This window comes from Phyllobates terribilis, unplaced genomic scaffold, assembly GCF_046119375.1.
Source record: "Phyllobates terribilis strain yellow unplaced genomic scaffold, ASM4611937v1 Scaffold_8__6_contigs__length_399053987, whole genome shotgun sequence".
NCBI classification, from domain to species: Eukaryota; Metazoa; Chordata; class Amphibia; order Anura; family Dendrobatidae; genus Phyllobates; species Phyllobates terribilis.
The window spans coordinates 308,945,670-308,967,588 of record NW_027362768.1 but is presented as its reverse complement, the minus strand read 5'-3'; the positions used below and the strand labels follow the sequence as shown (position 1 = coordinate 308,967,588).

Here is a 21,919-nt window from a genome sequence, read left to right as displayed (position 1 = left end):
TTCAGCGCACACCGTCATGTTCTGCTGCGATGGGAAGAATTTCTGAGTCGTAATAATCTTTACCATCCGTTACCTTGCTGTGACCAAGAAACCTTGCAAAGCACATCTGATTTTCATCATAAGGATTGTCGTTAACACATCGGTCTTGCAATTCTCACACTGGCCACTGGGGCTTTTTTTAGACTCTAACTTCCTGTTGTTACAGAAAACAACACATGTACATTAGCAGCAATGAACAGACTCTGCCCCTACCTTTTGAATTGAAGCATCTAATGAGCGTGTACTTTTTTTGGCAATGTTTTTTTTTTATATATCCCAATGTGTATTAAAAATAAAAAAAAGCATAAATTGTCACACTGGCCACTTGGGCTTTTTTTAAGGCCCCGTCACACTAAGCGATGCAGCAGCGATCCCGACAACGATACGACCTGTCAGGGATCGTTGCTGCATCGCTAATACATCGCTGGTGAGCTGTCAAACAGGCAGGCTCACCAGCGATGAGGGGAGCAGCGACATTGTGGAAAGAATCGTTCCACGATGTCCTGCTCCCGTTCCCAGCCTGCTGCTTAAGCAGGAGCAGGCTGGTAACTATGGTAAATATCGGGTTACTAAGTGCGCGTGTGCCCCTAGTAACCCGCTGTTTACCATGGATACCACTCTGCTACTGTGCGCTGGAGCCTCCGCTCACCGTAGCAGAGTGGTATCTATGGTAAACAGCGGGTTACTAAGTGCGCGCGTGCCCCTAGTAACCCGATATTTACCATGGTTACCAGCCAGATCGTTGGTCCCGCTGGTCACACACAGCGATGTGTGCTGGCCAGCGGGAGGCCAACGACCAAAAAATGGTCCAGGACACTTTGCAACGATCAGCGACCTCACAGCAGGGGCCTGATCGTTGCAAAGTGTCACACATAGCGACATCGCTGGTGAGGTCGCTGGTGAGTCACCAAAACCGTGACACAGCTGCGATCTCGCTAGCGATATCGCTTAGTGTGACGGGGCCTTTAGACTCTAACTTCCTGTTTCAGGAAACAATACATGTACATAGACATAATGGTCAGACTCCGACTTCTATAACGAAGCATCCAATGAGGTGATTGTGAAGGGAGAGAGCAGGGTCAGCTGTGACGTCACCTATTGTGATTTGTGGATCCTCTTATCAGTTGTGAATAGAAGTGTTACCTGTCATTGTCATCCTGCCTCTGCTGATAAAGAGACTGCTGAAAACTCCCATTTATTCCATCGGCCGGGACAAATCTCACCGGTGACATCACTGATATGACACATGAGCCACCGGCAGTCGTTGGGAGCCATCCTGAATAATACACGTGGTCTTTATGACCCCGTGTATTGCATGAATGTGTATATCTACAAATGGTCACCATTTTGTGTTTGACCTCTCGTCTGCAGAATGTCCAGCTTCGTGGAGTCTCCGGAGATAGTTAAGAAGCTCTCGTGGGTGGACAACCATTGGCCCGACGATGCTCTCCTGGCAAAACCAAAAGTGACCAAGTATTGTTTGATATGCGTAAAAGACAGTTACACCGACTTCCACATAGACTCGGGAGGCGCGTCTGCCTGGTACCACGTGCTTAAAGTAAGCTGCCACCTCCAAAATTTCATTGGTCTTTTATTATAATTTTATTGTCTTTTCCTCCACAATTATTATATTTATCTTCCATTCCTTACATAGTGCCAGCATATTCTACAGCGCTGTACAAAGATCATCACCATCCCCAACAGTCCCTTCCCCCAATGGGGCTCACAATCTAATTTTCCTTTTTTCTTTTAAACACACGATAGTCTCAATTTAATAAAAGGTCAATTAAAGGGATAGTCTGACTCCACTCACTTCTGCATCGATTATTGGGCTGGTGACATCACGTCTAAAGATTTCTGCTGGCTTGTGTAGCGCGGGCGGCAGAAAATCCTGCTCCCGTTCAATCCTAATGAAGCGATATTTGTCGACAGGATATCACCGCCTTTGCTGATCTCCCGATGCAGAAGTGAGTGGAGCCGCATTACCCTTTTAATCTCTTAGTATATTTTTGGGGTTTGGGCTAAAACTCATGTAAATATGGGAAGAATATACAAACTTTATCACTTGGTGGGATTTGAACCCATGACCCCATAATACCAATCACAGCTCATAATCTTTTTACCCCCAAATTGGGACAAAATCTGATAATTCCTTCAGATAATAATCAAATAAGCATTAATTAATTAATGTGCATGTCGTTAAAGCTTAAAGGGGTATTCCCAGCTCCAATATGTAGTAGGTATAGTAATAATAATAATATTAGCAAATACATCCAATTAGAAATGTAGTCTAGTTCTTCTGATTCGCTATGTTGCTTACCCCATGTGTAGGGCATTGCAGCAGCTTAGGTATCCACGGATACGACCACTAGCAAACTAACTGTCACTATATGAGTGGTCGTAACCATGGATACCTAAGCTACTGCAATGCCCTGCACATGGGGTAAGTGACATAGCGAATCAGAAGAACTATACTACATTTCTAATTGGAGGTATTTGCTCATATTATTATTATTACACCTACCACATATTTGGACAGGATCTTAGAGATGGGAATACCCGTTTAAGGTGCTTTTACATTTCACGATTATCCTAGGAACGCGCGTTTCTCGGTAATCTTGCAGAGTAAATGGGCTGACGATCACCCCATGAACGAGCAAAATTCTCATTCATTGGATGAAGTGATCTTATGTGCTGCACAAATGGTCATCATTCTTGGCAGCACTTGCAGGATATGTGCTGCCGAGAACATGGTAGCCTTTGTGCTGGTTGGCCTGCATAAATTGCACATTGCGCAGTGTCAATGGACCCTTAGTGATGACATAAGGTGTCGGCAGCTGGAGAAGATTGTGCGGGTTTTACAGGAGGCAGTGACCCATCGTCTTAGAAGATTGTCAGCTGCAAGATGGAATTCATTTTCTTTTTTTTTTTGCAGGGGGAAAAAATATTTTATCTGATCAGACCAGCATCAGCCAATATCTCTCTATACGAGCGCTGGAGATCAGCGGCCAATCACTACGAGATGTTCTTTGCTGATCAAGTAGACAAATGTTACAAGTGCACAGTAAAACAAGGGCAGACGCTGTTCATTCCATCAGGTGAGACCAAGACACATTCCATATGGTTTTACGTGGCCCCCAGGTGAAATGATGGGGCAGATTATCACAGATAATAAATGACATTAAAGGGAATCTGTCAGCAAATGTTTGCTATGGTATCTGAGAGCAGCATGCTAAAGGGGCTGAGACCCTGATTCCGGCGATGTTTCACTTACTGGGCTGTGTGTTGCTGTTTCAACAAAAATCAGTGCTTTATTAGCAGGAGATTATCACTATACGACTAGGTGTCTTGTGCCTCCTGGTCCAAACCCGCCCCCACCACTGATTGGCTCCTTTCCACCTATGCTCAATGTACACAGAAGCAGCCAATCAGTGGTGTGGGCGGGGTTATACAGAGCTCAACAGTTTGAGCTCTGCTAGATCTGCAACAAAGAAAACTGTGTGTATATCAAAATGACAGCCTGCAGACCAGCAAGTGATACATCGCTGGAATCAGGGTCTCAGTCCCTACATCCTGCTGCTCTCAGATTACATAGCTAAAACCTGGTGACAGATTCCCTTTAAAAGGGCTTTCCCAACTTGGCAAGCTTCCATCTTTCCACAGTTGAGATGATAATTTATGTAGTGCCCACCATCGATCCTGAGAATAGGGTTTTGTAATACCCCATTAGAATAGAGCGACTGCTACAGACATTGTGTATGGGACTGCCGCGGATAGCCAGGTACAGTCCTATAGATGATGAATAGATATACTGCACATTCCTTGTGTATGGGACTGCGGCAGATAGCCAGGTACAGTCCTATAGATGATAAAGGAATATACTGCACATTCATTGTGTATGGGACTGCCGCAGATAGCCAGGTACAGTCCCGTAGATGATGAATAGATGTGCTACAGCCATTGTGTATGGGACTGCCGCAGATGGCCAGGTACAGTCCTATAGATGATGAATAGATGTGCTACAGTCATTGTGTATGGGACTGCCGTAGATAGCCAGGTACAGTCCTATAGATGATGAATAGATATGCTGCACATTCTTTGTGTATGGGACTGCCGCTGATAGCCTGGTACAGTCCTATAGATGATGAATAGATATACTGCACATTCATTGTGTATGGGACTGCAGCAGATAGCCAGGTACAGTCCTATAGATGATGAATAGATTTGCTACAGTCATTGTGTATGGGACTGCTGCAGATAGCCAGGTACAGTCCTATAGATGATGAATAGATGTTCTGCACATTCATTGTGTATGGGACTGCAGCAGATAGCCAGGTACAGTCCTATAGATGATGAATAGATTTGCTACAGTCATTGTGTATGGGACTGCTGCAGATAGCCAGGTACAGTCCTATAGATGATGAATAGATGTTCTGCACATTCATTGTGTATGGGACTGCCGCTGATAGCCTGGTACAGTCCTATAGATGATGAATAGATATACTGCACATTCATTGTGTATGGGACTGCAGCAGATAGCCAGGTACAGTCCTATAGATGATGAATAGATTTGCTACAGTCATTGTGTGTGGGACTGCAGCAAATAGCCAGGTACAGTCCTATAGATGATGAATAGATATACTGCACATTCATTGTGTATGGGACTGCGACAGATAGCCAGGTGCAGTCCCATAGATGATGAATAGATGTGCTACAGTCATTGTGTATGGGACTGCAGCAGATAGCCAGGTACAGTCCTATAGATGATGAATAGATTTGCTACAGTCATTGTGTATGGGACTGCTGCAGATAGCCAGGTACAGTCCTATAGATGATGAATAGATGTTCTGCACATTCATTGTGTATGGGACTGCCGCTGATAGCCTGGTACAGTCCTATAGATGATGAATAGATATACTGCACATTCATTGTGTATGGGACTGCAGCAGATAGCCAGGTACAGTCCTATAGATGATGAATAGATTTGCTACAGTCATTGTGTGTGGGACTGCAGCAGATAGCCAGGTACAGTCCTATAGATGATGAATAGATATACTGCACATTCATTGTGTATGGGACTGCGACAGATAGCCAGGTGCAGTCCCATAGATGATGAATAGATGTGCTACAGTCATTGTGTATGGGATTGCTGCAGATAGCCAGGTACAGTCCTATAGATGATGAATAGATGTGCTACACATTCATTGTGTATGGGATTGCTGCAGATAGCCAGGTATAATAATAATAATAATAATAGTTTATTTTTATAGCGCCAACATATTCCGCAGCACTTTACAAATTTTAGGGGGGACTTATACAGACAATACAGAATAAGCATATCTCATATCGAACGGAGTGAGGGCCCTGCTCGCGAGCTTACAGTCTATGAGGAAGTGGGGGAGACACAAAAGGTAAAAAGTACATATATTGTATAATGCAGCCTTGATATACTGAATAGGATGAATAATAATACATGGACTGGTCGCCAGCCAGTATGTGTGCAGTCCTGACAGAGGCTTTTATGTGCATGGTTGGTTTGAACCCGAAGTTGAAGAAGATTTTAATATGGGGGAAAGCTGGGATGGACAGAGTGTGTTTAGGTGATACGCCAGTCTAAAGAAATGTGTTTTTAGGGTTCGCTTGAAACTGTGGGTATTGGGAATTAATCGAACTGTCCTGGGTAGTGCATTCCAGAGAATTGGCGCAGCACGCGAGAAATCTTGGAGACGGGAGTGGGAAGTTCGGATTATGGAGGATTTTAGTTTCAAGTCATTTGCAGAACGGAGGGCACGTGTAGGGTGGTAGACTGAGACGAGGGAGGAGATGTAGGGGGGTACTGAAGCATGGAGCGCTTTGTGGGTAAGCGTGATAAGTTTAAAACGAACTCTATATTGGATGGGCAACCAATGCAATGACTGGCACAGGGAAGAGGCATCTGAGTAGCGGTTGGCGAGGAATATGATCCTGGCTGCTGCGTTCAGGACGGATTGGAGAGGGGAGAGTTTAGTAAGAGGGAGACCGATTAGTAGAGCGTTGCAATAGTCAAGACGAGAATGAATAAGAGCGACAGTAAGAGTTTTTGCCGAGTCAAAGGTGAGAAAAGTCCTGATTCTTGAGATGTTTTTGAGGTGTAGATGACATGAACGAGCGAGTGATTTGATGTGAGGAGTGAAAGAAAGATCTGAATCAAAAATGACCCCAAGACAGCGGGCTTGTAGCTGGGGAGTAATGGTTGAGCCACAAACGGAGATGGCAATATCGGGCACAGGTAGGTTAGTGGAGGGAGGAAAGACGAGGAGTTCAGTTTTTGACAGATTCAGTTTTAGGCAGAGGGAGGACATAATGTTAGACACAGCAGAAAGACAATCACTGGTCTTTTGTAGTAATGCAGGGGTGATGTCCGGAGCAGAGGTGTATAATTGGGTGTCATCAGCATAGAGATGGTACTGAAAACCGAATCTACTGATTGTTTGTCCAATAGGAGCGGTGTATAAGGAGAAAAGAAGGGGGCCTAGGACTGATCCTTGAGGAACCCCGACAGTAAGAGGAAGTAGGGAGGAGGAGGAGCCGGCAAAAGACACAGAGAAGGAGCGGTCAGAGAGATAAGAGGAGAACCAGGAGAGAACCGTGTCCTTGAGGCCAATAGTGCAGAGCATAGTGAGGAGGAGCTGGTGATCCACCGTGTCAAATGCTGCAGAGAGATCCAGGAGAATCAGCAGGGAGTAGTGACCATTAGATTTAGCTGTTAGTAGATCATTAGAGACTTTAGTGAGGGCAGTTTCAGTAGAATGTAAAGAGCGGAAACCAGATTGTAAAGGGTCAAGAAGAGAGTTGTCTGAGAGATAGCGGATTAGACGGGAGTGGACCAGGCGTTCCAGGAGTTTAGAGATAAAGGGAAGATTGGAAACAGGTCTGTAGTTGGCCGTGCAGTTCTGGTCAAGGGATGGTTTTTAAGTAATGGTTGTATGCTGGCGTGTTTAAAAGAAGAGGGAAAGATACCAGATGAGAGGGAAAGGTTGAAAATTTTAGTTAGGTGAGAGGTGACAGCTGGAGCAAGGGACTGAAGGAGATGTGAGGGAATAGGGTCGCTGGTGCAGGTGGTAGGGCGAGAAGATGCAAGGAGCCTGATCACTTCATCTTCCGTGACTGGTTCGAAGTCAGAAAATGAGCAAGATACAATGCATGCATAACATTTGGGGATTGGGAGAAAATTTCCTGTCGGATATGGTCAATTTTTTCTTTGAAATAGTTAGCCAGATCGTCAGCGCTGAGGTCGGTGGTCGGGGCCTGTGCTGTTTGATTGAGGAGAGAATGAAACGTGTCAAAGAGTCGTTTAGGATTATTGGAAAGTGAGATGATGAGGTTGTTAAAGTAGGTTTGTTTGGAGAGGTGAAGGGCAGAGTTATATGTTTTCAGCATAAATTTATAGTGGAGGAAATCTTCGGGCAGATTTGATTTTCTCCACAGCCGTTCAGCGCACCTGGAGTACCTCTGGAGAAGACGTGTTTGAGGCGTGTGCCAGGGTTGTCGCCGTCTATGCCGAATTGTTCTTTGTGTAGGAGGTGCGGCTTCATCCAGGGTGCATAGCATTATTTTGTTATAATGCTTCAATGCAGATTCGGGACATGAGAGGGAGGAGATTGGGGCCAATGATGATTGCAACCTTTTTATAAATTTCTGGGTGTTAATGGCGCGTAAATTTCTATAAGTGTGGACGGTGGGAGTGTCTTGAGTAGAGTCACAGTTCTTGACAGAGAATGAAAGAAGATTATGGTCAGAGAGTGGAAGGGGAGAGTTAGTAAAGTCATGTACTGAGCAAAGCCGGGAGAAGATCAGGTCCAATGTGTTCCCGTCCTCATGTGTAGGAGAATTAGCAAGCTGTGAAAGGCCGAAGGAGGAGGTTAATGATAAAAGATGCGTGGCAGATGGGGAAAGAGGATCGCCAATTGGGATGTTAAAGTCTCCCATGATTATCGTGGGGATGTCGCAGGATAGAAAATTTGTAAGCCAGGCAGCAAAGTGATCCAGGAATTGACGGGGGGGACCTGGGGGGCGATAGACAACCGCCACTCGCAGGGAGAAGGGCCGGTAGAGTCTGACTGTGTGGGCCTCAAAGGACGGGAAGATAAGGGAGGGTACAGGGGGGATAACCTGAAAAGTACAATTTTTTGAAAGAAGCAGACCAACACCTCCACCTGATCTGTTGTCAGGTCGTGGGGTATGAGAGAAATGTAGGCCACCATAGGAGAGAGCTGCAGCGGCGGTGGTGTCCGACTGCTGGATCCAGGTTTCAGTGAGAGCCAGAAGGTTGAGGGAATTAGAGAGGAAAAAGTCATGGATGTAAGAGAGTTTATTACAAGCTGAGCGTGCATTCCAAAGGGCACAGTTGAATGAGACAGAAGATATGCAGGGAATATTAATGAGATTAGCAGGGTTTCTGAATGTAACAGGGAAAGAGTTAGTGTTATTATTACTGGAGGGTCCTGGGTTGGGAGAAATATCACCTGCGACTAATAGAAGGAAGATACAGAGAGTGAGCAGATGATTGAGTGATTTGTGAGAGCGTTTCCTGCGTTGTATGGTGGGAATGAATGGATCTGCGTGGTATAACATTGTGAAGAGAGCATGACAACTGTACATAGGAGAAGAGAGGAGTGAGGGATTAATATGGATGAAGTGTGCCGCATTTGTGGGTGAACGGTGAATGTGGATGATTGTAGCAACCAGAGTATAAATGGCACAGATACAAATGGTGAATACTGTTTGCCAAAAAGATGACCTGGAAGCAAGTTTGTTGGTTTGTCTTGCATGTCTTACCTGTCTCCTGCCCTGTCCAACTGCCATTTTCTAACTGCCAGGGCACTTTGCTAAATTATGGCACTTCGATAAAGTATGCATAAATGCTATATGCATAAATGCCCCCGCATAAATGCCTCCCCTTAACTAAGTCTCAATATATAGGGACGTATCTGCTTAGATCTGCACAGATTTAACTCATTAACAATCAATCACTAGCTTAAAAGACAACAGGAGACCATAAAGTGCAGGGGAAAAAAAAAAAACAGACTAGTAAACTCGGCATGGATCAAAAACTCTTAAAGTAAGTGTGATGACCTTTAAGTATCATGGAATAAAAAAGCTAGGAGTGAAAAAATATATACCAGAAATTGATAGGCTGCAGAGCATTGCATGGAGATATAATGCAGTTTTCAGGACAGATCACACAAGCAGTGAAAAATATATACCAGAAATTGATAGGCTGCAGAGCATTGCATGGAGATATAATGCAGTTTTCAGGACAGATCACACAAGCAGTGAAAAATATATACCAGAAATTGATAGGCTGCAGAGCATTGCATGGAGATATAATGCAGTTTTCAGGACAGATCACACAAGCAGTGAAAAATATATACCTGTAAGAAGAGAAGAAAGATGAATATTAGCAATGCCATTTTCTAACTGCCAGGGCACTTTGCTAAATTATGGCACTTCGATAAAGTATGCATAAATGCTATATGCATAAATGCCCCCGCATAAATGCCTCCCCTTAACTAAGTCTCAATATATAGGGACGTATCTGCTTAGATCTGCACAGATTTAACTCATTAACAATCAATCACTAGCTTAAAAGACAACAGGAGACCATAAAGTGCAGGGGAAAAAAAAAAAAACAGACTAGTAAACTCGGCATGGATCAAAAACTCTTAAAGTAAGTGTGATGACCTTTAAGTATCATGGAATAAAAAAGCTAGGAGTGAAAAAATATATACCAGAAATTGATAGGCTGCAGAGCATTGCATGGAGATATAATGCAGTTTTCAGGACAGATCACACAAGCAGTGAAAAATATATACCAGAAATTGATAGGCTGCAGAGCATTGCATGGAGATATAATGCAGTTTTCAGGACAGATCACACAAGCAGTGAAAAATATATACCAGAAATTGATAGGCTGCAGAGCATTGCATGGAGATATAATGCAGTTTTCAGGACAGATCACACAAGCAGTGAAAAATATATACCTGTAAGAAGAGAAGAAAGATGAATATTAGCAATGCCATTTTCTAACTGCCAGGGCACTTTGCTAAATTATGGCACTTCGATAAAGTATGCATAAATGCTATATGCATAAATGCCCCCGCATAAATGCCTCCCCTTAACTAAGTCTCAATATATAGGGACGTATCTGCTTAGATCTGCACAGATTTAACTCATTAACAATCAATCACTAGCTTAAAAGACAACAGGAGACCATAAAGTGCAGGGGAAAAAAAAAAAACAGACTAGTAAACTCGGCATGGATCAAAAACTCTTAAAGTAAGTGTGATGACCTTTAAGTATCATGGAATAAAAAAGCTAGGAGTGAAAAAATATATACCAGAAATTGATAGGCTGCAGAGCATTGCATGGAGATATAATGCAGTTTTCAGGACAGATCACACAAGCAGTGAAAAATATATACCAGAAATTGATAGGCTGCAGAGCATTGCATGGAGATATAATGCAGTTTTCAGGACAGATCACACAAGCAGTGAAAAATATATACCAGAAATTGATAGGCTGCAGAGCATTGCATGGAGATATAATGCAGTTTTCAGGACAGATCACACAAGCAGTGAAAAATATATACCTGTAAGAAGAGAAGAAAGATGAATATTAGCAATGCCATTTTCTAACTGCCAGGGCACTTTGCTAAATTATGGCACTTCGATAAAGTATGCATAAATGCTATATGCATAAATGCCCCCGCATAAATGCCTCCCCTTAACTAAGTCTCAATATATAGGGACGTATCTGCTTAGATCTGCACAGATTTAACTCATTAACAATCAATCACTAGCTTAAAAGACAACAGGAGACCATAAAGTGCAGGGGAAAAAAAAAAAACAGACTAGTAAACTCGGCATGGATCAAAAACTCTTAAAGTAAGTGTGATGACCTTTAAGTATCATGGAATAAAAAAGCTAGGAGTGAAAAAATATATACCAGAAATTGATAGGCTGCAGAGCATTGCATGGAGATATAATGCAGTTTTCAGGACAGATCACACAAGCAGTGAAAAATATATACCAGAAATTGATAGGCTGCAGAGCATTGCATGGAGATATAATGCAGTTTTCAGGACAGATCACACAAGCAGTGAAAAATATATACCAGAAATTGATAGGCTGCAGAGCATTGCATGGAGATATAATGCAGTTTTCAGGACAGATCACACAAGCAGTGAAAAATATATACCTGTAAGAAGAGAAGAAAGATGAATATTAGCAATGCCATTTTCTAACTGCCAGGGCACTTTGCTAAATTATGGCACTTCGATAAAGTATGCATAAATGCTATATGCATAAATGCCCCCGCATAAATGCCTCCCCTTAACTAAGTCTCAATATATAGGGACGTATCTGCTTAGATCTGCACAGATTTAACTCATTAACAATCAATCACTAGCTTAAAAGACAACAGGAGACCATAAAGTGCAGGGGAAAAAAAAAAAACAGACTAGTAAACTCGGCATGGATCAAAAACTCTTAAAGTAAGTGTGATGACCTTTAAGTATCATGGAATAAAAAAGCTAGGAGTGAAAAAATATATACCAGAAATTGATAGGCTGCAGAGCATTGCATGGAGATATAATGCAGTTTTCAGGACAGATCACACAAGCAGTGAAAAATATATACCAGAAATTGATAGGCTGCAGAGCATTGCATGGAGATATAATGCAGTTTTCAGGACAGATCACACAAGCAGTGAAAAATATATACCAGAAATTGATAGGCTGCAGAGCATTGCATGGAGATATAATGCAGTTTTCAGGACAGATCACACAAGCAGTGAAAAATATATACCTGTAAGAAGAGAAGAAAGATGAATATTAGCAATGCCATTTTCTAACTGCCAGGGCACTTTGCTAAATTATGGCACTTCGATAAAGTATGCATAAATGCTATATGCATAAATGCCCCCGCATAAATGCCTCCCCTTAACTAAGTCTCAATATATAGGGACGTATCTGCTTAGATCTGCACAGATTTAACTCATTAACAATCAATCACTAGCTTAAAAGACAACAGGAGACCATAAAGTGCAGGGGAAAAAAAAAAAACAGACTAGTAAACTCGGCATGGATCAAAAACTCTTAAAGTAAGTGTGATGACCTTTAAGTATCATGGAATAAAAAAGCTAGGAGTGAAAAAATATATACCAGAAATTGATAGGCTGCAGAGCATTGCATGGAGATATAATGCAGTTTTCAGGACAGATCACACAAGCAGTGAAAAATATATACCAGAAATTGATAGGCTGCAGAGCATTGCATGGAGATATAATGCAGTTTTCAGGACAGATCACACAAGCAGTGAAAAATATATACCAGAAATTGATAGGCTGCAGAGCATTGCATGGAGATATAATGCAGTTTTCAGGACAGATCACACAAGCAGTGAAAAATATATACCTGTAAGAAGAGAAGAAAGATGAATATTAGCAATGCCATTTTCTAACTGCCAGGGCACTTTGCTAAATTATGGCACTTCGATAAAGTATGCATAAATGCTATATGCATAAATGCCCCCGCATAAATGCCTCCCCTTAACTAAGTCTCAATATATAGGGACGTATCTGCTTAGATCTGCACAGATTTAACTCATTAACAATCAATCACTAGCTTAAAAGACAACAGGAGACCATAAAGTGCAGGGGAAAAAAAAAAAAACAGACTAGTAAACTCGGCATGGATCAAAAACTCTTAAAGTAAGTGTGATGACCTTTAAGTATCATGGAATAAAAAAGCTAGGAGTGAAAAAATATATACCAGAAATTGATAGGCTGCAGAGCATTGCATGGAGATATAATGCAGTTTTCAGGACAGATCACACAAGCAGTGAAAAATATATACCAGAAATTGATAGGCTGCAGAGCATTGCATGGAGATATAATGCAGTTTTCAGGACAGATCACACAAGCAGTGAAAAATATATACCAGAAATTGATAGGCTGCAGAGCATTGCATGGAGATATAATGCAGTTTTCAGGACAGATCACACAAGCAGTGAAAAATATATACCTGTAAGAAGAGAAGAAAGATGAATATTAGCAATGCCATTTTCTAACTGCCAGGGCACTTTGCTAAATTATGGCACTTCGATAAAGTATGCATAAATGCTATATGCATAAATGCCCCCGCATAAATGCCTCCCCTTAACTAAGTCTCAATATATAGGGACGTATCTGCTTAGATCTGCACAGATTTAACTCATTAACAATCAATCACTAGCTTAAAAGACAACAGGAGACCATAAAGTGCAGGGGAAAAAAAAAAAACAGACTAGTAAACTCGGCATGGATCAAAAACTCTTAAAGTAAGTGTGATGACCTTTAAGTATCATGGAATAAAAAAGCTAGGAGTGAAAAAATATATACCAGAAATTGATAGGCTGCAGAGCATTGCATGGAGATATAATGCAGTTTTCAGGACAGATCACACAAGCAGTGAAAAATATATACCAGAAATTGATAGGCTGCAGAGCATTGCATGGAGATATAATGCAGTTTTCAGGACAGATCACACAAGCAGTGAAAAATATATACCAGAAATTGATAGGCTGCAGAGCATTGCATGGAGATATAATGCAGTTTTCAGGACAGATCACACAAGCAGTGAAAAATATATACCTGTAAGAAGAGAAGAAAGATGAATATTAGCAATGCCATTTTCTAACTGCCAGGGCACTTTGCTAAATTATGGCACTTCGATAAAGTATGCATAAATGCTATATGCATAAATGCCCCCGCATAAATGCCTCCCCTTAACTAAGTCTCAATATATAGGGACGTATCTGCTTAGATCTGCACAGATTTAACTCATTAACAATCAATCACTAGCTTAAAAGACAACAGGAGACCATAAAGTGCAGGGGAAAAAAAAAAAACAGACTAGTAAACTCGGCATGGATCAAAAACTCTTAAAGTAAGTGTGATGACCTTTAAGTATCATGGAATAAAAAAGCTAGGAGTGAAAAAATATATACCAGAAATTGATAGGCTGCAGAGCATTGCATGGAGATATAATGCAGTTTTCAGGACAGATCACACAAGCAGTGAAAAATATATACCAGAAATTGATAGGCTGCAGAGCATTGCATGGAGATATAATGCAGTTTTCAGGACAGATCACACAAGCAGTGAAAAATATATACCAGAAATTGATAGGCTGCAGAGCATTGCATGGAGATATAATGCAGTTTTCAGGACAGATCACACAAGCAGTGAAAAATATATACCTGTAAGAAGAGAAGAAAGATGAATATTAGCAATGCCATTTTCTAACTGCCAGGGCACTTTGCTAAATTATGGCACTTCGATAAAGTATGCATAAATGCTATATGCATAAATGCCCCCGCATAAATGCCTCCCCTTAACTAAGTCTCAATATATAGGGACGTATCTGCTTAGATCTGCACAGATTTAACTCATTAACAATCAATCACTAGCTTAAAAGACAACAGGAGACCATAAAGTGCAGGGGAAAAAAAAAAAACAGACTAGTAAACTCGGCATGGATCAAAAACTCTTAAAGTAAGTGTGATGACCTTTAAGTATCATGGAATAAAAAAGCTAGGAGTGAAAAAATATATACCAGAAATTGATAGGCTGCAGAGCATTGCATGGAGATATAATGCAGTTTTCAGGACAGATCACACAAGCAGTGAAAAATATATACCAGAAATTGATAGGCTGCAGAGCATTGCATGGAGATATAATGCAGTTTTCAGGACAGATCACACAAGCAGTGAAAAATATATACCAGAAATTGATAGGCTGCAGAGCATTGCATGGAGATATAATGCAGTTTTCAGGACAGATCACACAAGCAGTGAAAAATATATACCTGTAAGAAGAGAAGAAAGATGAATATTAGCAATGCCATTTTCTAACTGCCAGGGCACTTTGCTAAATTATGGCACTTCGATAAAGTATGCATAAATGCTATATGCATAAATGCCCCCGCATAAATGCCTCCCCTTAACTAAGTCTCAATATATAGGGACGTATCTGCTTAGATCTGCACAGATTTAACTCATTAACAATCAATCACTAGCTTAAAAGACAACAGGAGACCATAAAGTGCAGGGGAAAAAAAAAAAACAGACTAGTAAACTCGGCATGGATCAAAAACTCTTAAAGTAAGTGTGATGACCTTTAAGTATCATGGAATAAAAAAGCTAGGAGTGAAAAAATATATACCAGAAATTGATAGGCTGCAGAGCATTGCATGGAGATATAATGCAGTTTTCAGGACAGATCACACAAGCAGTGAAAAATATATACCAGAAATTGATAGGCTGCAGAGCATTGCATGGAGATATAATGCAGTTTTCAGGACAGATCACACAAGCAGTGAAAAATATATACCAGAAATTGATAGGCTGCAGAGCATTGCATGGAGATATAATGCAGTTTTCAGGACAGATCACACAAGCAGTGAAAAATATATACCTGTAAGAAGAGAAGAAAGATGAATATTAGCAATGCCATTTTCTAACTGCCAGGGCACTTTGCTAAATTATGGCACTTCGATAAAGTATGCATAAATGCTATATGCATAAATGCCCCCGCATAAATGCCTCCCCTTAACTAAGTCTCAATATATAGGGACGTATCTGCTTAGATCTGCACAGATTTAACTCATTAACAATCAATCACTAGCTTAAAAGACAACAGGAGACCATAAAGTGCAGGGGAAAAAAAAAAAACAGACTAGTAAACTCGGCATGGATCAAAAACTCTTAAAGTAAGTGTGATGACCTTTAAGTATCATGGAATAAAAAAGCTAGGAGTGAAAAAATATATACCAGAAATTGATAGGCTGCAGAGCATTGCATGGAGATATAATGCAGTTTTCAGGACAGATCACACAAGCAGTGAAAAATATATACCAGAAATTGATAGGCTGCAGAGCATTGCATGGAGATATAATGCAGTTTTCAGGACAGATCACACAAGCAGTGAAAAATATATACCAGAAATTGATAGGCTGCAGAGCATTGCATGGAGATATAATGCAGTTTTCAGGACAGATCACACAAGCAGTGAAAAATATATACCTGTAAGAAGAGAAGAAAGATGAATATTAGCAATGCCATTTTCTAACTGCCAGGGCACTTTGCTAAATTATGGCACTTCGATAAAGTATGCATAAATGCTATATGCATAAATGCCCCCGCATAAATGCCTCCCCTTAACTAAGTCTCAATATATAGGGACGTATCTGCTTAGATCTGCACAGATTTAACTCATTAACAATCAATCACTAGCTTAAAAGACAACAGGAGACCATAAAGTGCAGGGGAAAAAAAAAAAACAGACTAGTAAACTCGGCATGGATCAAAAACTCTTAAAGTAAGTGTGATGACCTTTAAGTATCATGGAATAAAAAAGCTAGGAGTGAAAAAATATATACCAGAAATTGATAGGCTGCAGAGCATTGCATGGAGATATAATGCAGTTTTCAGGACAGATCACACAAGCAGTGAAAAATATATACCAGAAATTGATAGGCTGCAGAGCATTGCATGGAGATATAATGCAGTTTTCAGGACAGATCACACAAGCAGTGAAAAATATATACCAGAAATTGATAGGCTGCAGAGCATTGCATGGAGATATAATGCAGTTTTCAGGACAGATCACACAAGCAGTGAAAAATATATACCTGTAAGAAGAGAAGAAAGATGAATATTAGCAATGCCATTTTCTAACTGCCAGGGCACTTTGCTAAATTATGGCACTTCGATAAAGTATGCATAAATGCTATATGCATAAATGCCCCCGCATAAATGCCTCCCCTTAACTAAGTCTCAATATATAGGGACGTATCTGCTTAGATCTGCACAGATTTAACTCATTAACAATCAATCACTAGCTTAAAAGACAACAGGAGACCATAAAGTGCAGGGGAAAAAAAAAAAACAGACTAGTAAACTCGGCATGGATCAAAAACTCTTAAAGTAAGTGTGATGACCTTTAAGTATCATGGAATAAAAAAGCTAGGAGTGAAAAAATATATACCAGAAATTGATAGGCTGCAGAGCATTGCATGGAGATATAATGCAGTTTTCAGGACAGATCACACAAGCAGTGAAAAATATATACCAGAAATTGATAGGCTGCAGAGCATTGCATGGAGATATAATGCAGTTTTCAGGACAGATCACACAAGCAGTGAAAAATATATACCAGAAATTGATAGGCTGCAGAGCATTGCATGGAGATATAATGCAGTTTTCAGGACAGATCACACAAGCAGTGAAAAATATATACCTGTAAGAAGAGAAGAAAGATGAATATTAGCAATGCCATTTTCTAACTGCCAGGGCACTTTGCTAAATTATGGCACTTCGATAAAGTATGCATAAATGCTATATGCATAAATGCCCCCGCATAAATGCCTCCCCTTAACTAAGTCTCAATATATAGGGACGTATCTGCTTAGATCTGCACAGATTTAACTCATTAACAATCAATCACTAGCTTAAAAGACAACAGGAGACCATAAAGTGCAGGGGAAAAAAAAAAAACAGACTAGTAAACTCGGCATGGATCAAAAACTCTTAAAGTAAGTGTGATGACCTTTAAGTATCATGGAATAAAAAAGCTAGGAGTGAAAAAATATATACCAGAAATTGATAGGCTGCAGAGCATTGCATGGAGATATAATGCAGTTTTCAGGACAGATCACACAAGCAGTGAAAAATATATACCAGAAATTGATAGGCTGCAGAGCATTGCATGGAGATATAATGCAGTTTTCAGGACAGATCACACAAGCAGTGAAAAATATATACCAGAAATTGATAGGCTGCAGAGCATTGCATGGAGATATAATGCAGTTTTCAGGACAGATCACACAAGCAGTGAAAAATATATACCTGTAAGAAGAGAAGAAAGATGAATATTAGCAATGCCATTTTCTAACTGCCAGGGCACTTTGCTAAATTATGGCACTTCGATAAAGTATGCATAAATGCTATATGCATAAATGCCCCCGCATAAATGCCTCCCCTTAACTAAGTCTCAATATATAGGGACGTATCTGCTTAGATCTGCACAGATTTAACTCATTAACAATCAATCACTAGCTTAAAAGACAACAGGAGACCATAAAGTGCAGGGGAAAAAAAAAAAACAGACTAGTAAACTCGGCATGGATCAAAAACTCTTAAAGTAAGTGTGATGACCTTTAAGTATCATGGAATAAAAAAGCTAGGAGTGAAAAAATATATACCAGAAATTGATAGGCTGCAGAGCATTGCATGGAGATATAATGCAGTTTTCAGGACAGATCACACAAGCAGTGAAAAATATATACCAGAAATTGATAGGCTGCAGAGCATTGCATGGAGATATAATGCAGTTTTCAGGACAGATCACACAAGCAGTGAAAAATATATACCAGAAATTGATAGGCTGCAGAGCATTGCATGGAGATATAATGCAGTTTTCAGGACAGATCACACAAGCAGTGAAAAATATATACCTGTAAGAAGAGAAGAAAGATGAATATTAGCAATGCCATTTTCTAACTGCCAGGGCACTTTGCTAAATTATGGCACTTCGATAAAGTATGCATAAATGCTATATGCATAAATGCCCCCGCATAAATGCCTCCCCTTAACTAAGTCTCAATATATAGGGACGTATCTGCTTAGATCTGCACAGATTTAACTCATTAACAATCAATCACTAGCTTAAAAGACAACAGGAGACCATAAAGTGCAGGGGAAAAAAAAAAAAACAGACTAGTAAACTCGGCATGGATCAAAAACTCTTAAAGTAAGTGTGATGACCTTTAAGTATCATGGAATAAAAAAGCTAGGAGTGAAAAAATATATACCAGAAATTGATAGGCTGCAGAGCATTGCATGGAGATATAATGCAGTTTTCAGGACAGATCACACAAGCAGTGAAAAATATATACCAGAAATTGATAGGCTGCAGAGCATTGCATGGAGATATAATGCAGTTTTCAGGACAGATCACACAAGCAGTGAAAAATATATACCAGAAATTGATAGGCTGCAGAGCATTGCATGGAGATATAATGCAGTTTTCAGGACAGATCACACAAGCAGTGAAAAATATATACCTGTAAGAAGAGAAGAAAGATGAATATTAGCAATGCCATTTTCTAACTGCCAGGGCACTTTGCTAAATTATGGCACTTCGATAAAGTATGCATAAATGCTATATGCATAAATGCCCCCGCATAAATGCCTCCCCTTAACTAAGTCTCAATATATAGGGACGTATCTGCTTAGATCTGCACAGATTTAACTCATTAACAATCAATCACTAGCTTAAAAGACAACAGGAGACCATAAAGTGCAGGGGAAAAAAAAAAAACAGACTAGTAAACTCGGCATGGATCAAAAACTCTTAAAGTAAGTGTGATGACCTTTAAGTATCATGGAATAAAAAAGCTAGGAGTGAAAAAATATATACCAGAAATTGATAGGCTGCAGAGCATTGCATGGAGATATAATGCAGTTTTCAGGACAGATCACACAAGCAGTGAAAAATATATACCAGAAATTGATAGGCTGCAGAGCATTGCATGGAGATATAATGCAGTTTTCAGGACAGATCACACAAGCAGTGAAAAATATATACCAGAAATTGATAGGCTGCAGAGCATTGCATGGAGATATAATGCAGTTTTCAGGACAGATCACACAAGCAGTGAAAAATATATACCTGTAAGAAGAGAAGAAAGATGAATATTAGCAATGCCATTTTCTAACTGCCAGGGCACTTTGCTAAATTATGGCACTTCGATAAAGTATGCATAAATGCTATATGCATAAATGCCCCCGCATAAATGCCTCCCCTTAACTAAGTCTCAATATATAGGGACGTATCTGCTTAGATCTGCACAGATTTAACTCATTAACAATCAATCACTAGCTTAAAAGACAACAGGAGACCATAAAGTGCAGGGGAAAAAAAAAAAACAGACTAGTAAACTCGGCATGGATCAAAAACTCTTAAAGTAAGTGTGATGACCTTTAAGTATCATGGAATAAAAAAGCTAGGAGTGAAAAAATATATACCAGAAATTGATAGGCTGCAGAGCATTGCATGGAGATATAATGCAGTTTTCAGGACAGATCACACAAGCAGTGAAAAATATATACCAGAAATTGATAGGCTGCAGAGCATTGCATGGAGATATAATGCAGTTTTCAGGACAGATCACACAAGCAGTGAAAAATATATACCAGAAATTGATAGGCTGCAGAGCATTGCATGGAGATATAATGCAGTTTTCAGGACAGATCACACAAGCAGTGAAAAATATATACCTGTAAGAAGAGAAGAAAGATGAATATTAGCAATGCCATTTTCTAACTGCCAGGGCACTTTGCTAAATTATGGCACTTCGATAAAGTATGCATAAATGCTATATGCATAAATGCCCCCGCATAAATGCCTCCCCTTAACTAAGTCTCAATATATAGGGACGTATCTGCTTAGATCTGCACAGATTTAACTCATTAACAATCAATCACTAGCTTAAAAGACAACAGGAGACCATAAAGTGCAGGGGAAAAAAAAAAAAACAGACTAGTAAACTCGGCATGGATCAAAAACTCTTAAAGTAAGTGTGATGACCTTTAAGTATCATGGAATAAAAAAGCTAGGAGTGAAAAAATATATACCAGAAATTGATAGGCTGCAGAGCATTGCATGGAGATATAATGCAGTTTTCAGGACAGATCACACAAGCAGTGAAAAATATATACCAGAAATTGATAGGCTGCAGAGCATTGCATGGAGATATAATGCAGTTTTCAGGACAGATCACACAAGCAGTGAAAAATATATACCAGAAATTGATAGGCTGCAGAGCATTGCATGGAGATATAATGCAGTTTTCAGGACAGATCACACAAGCAGTGAAAAATATATACCTGTAAGAAGAGAAGAAAGATGAATATTAGCAATGCCATTTTCTAACTGCCAGGGCACTTTGCTAAATTATGGCACTTCGATAAAGTATGCATAAATGCTATATGCATAAATGCCCCCGCATAAATGCCTCCCCTTAACTAAGTCTCAATATATAGGGACGTATCTGCTTAGATCTGCACAGATTTAACTCATTAACAATCAATCACTAGCTTAAAAGACAACAGGAGACCATAAAGTGCAGGGGAAAAAAAAAAAACAGACTAGTAAACTCGGCATGGATCAAAAACTCTTAAAGTAAGTGTGATGACCTTTAAGTATCATGGAATAAAAAAGCTAGGAGTGAAAAAATATATACCAGAAATTGATAGGCTGCAGAGCATTGCATGGAGATATAATGCAGTTTTCAGGACAGATCACACAAGCAGTGAAAAATATATACCAGAAATTGATAGGCTGCAGAGCATTGCATGGAGATATAATGCAGTTTTCAGGACAGATCACACAAGCAGTGAAAAATATATACCAGAAATTGATAGGCTGCAGAGCATTGCATGGAGATATAATGCAGTTTTCAGGACAGATCACACAAGCAGTGAAAAATATATACCTGTAAGAAGAGAAGAAAGATGAATATTAGCAATGCCATTTTCTAACTGCCAGGGCACTTTGCTAAATTATGGCACTTCGATAAAGTATGCATAAATGCTATATGCATAAATGCCCCCGCATAAATGCCTCCCCTTAACTAAGTCTCAATATATAGGGACGTATCTGCTTAGATCTGCACAGATTTAACTCATTAACAATCAATCACTAGCTTAAAAGACAACAGGAGACCATAAAGTGCAGGGGAAAAAAAAAAAACAGACTAGTAAACTCGGCATGGATCAAAAACTCTTAAAGTAAGTGT

General features: G+C 40.0%; 1 protein-coding gene across 8 annotated transcripts in view; it reads left to right on the top strand.

Annotated features, from left to right (window-relative positions):
• The window catches only part of PHF2 (PHD finger protein 2), a 239,806-nt gene that overhangs the window by 146,190 nt on the left and 71,697 nt on the right, over positions 1 to 21,919 (top strand). For all 8 annotated transcript variants that reach the window (XM_073644534.1, XM_073644533.1, XM_073644532.1 and 5 more), the window contains exons 6-7: positions 1,411 to 1,597; positions 2,975 to 3,137. In XM_073644534.1, coding sequence (XP_073500635.1) covers positions 1,411 to 1,597; positions 2,975 to 3,137 — 350 coding nt within the window. The remainder of the gene's footprint in view (positions 1 to 1,410; positions 1,598 to 2,974; positions 3,138 to 21,919) is intronic.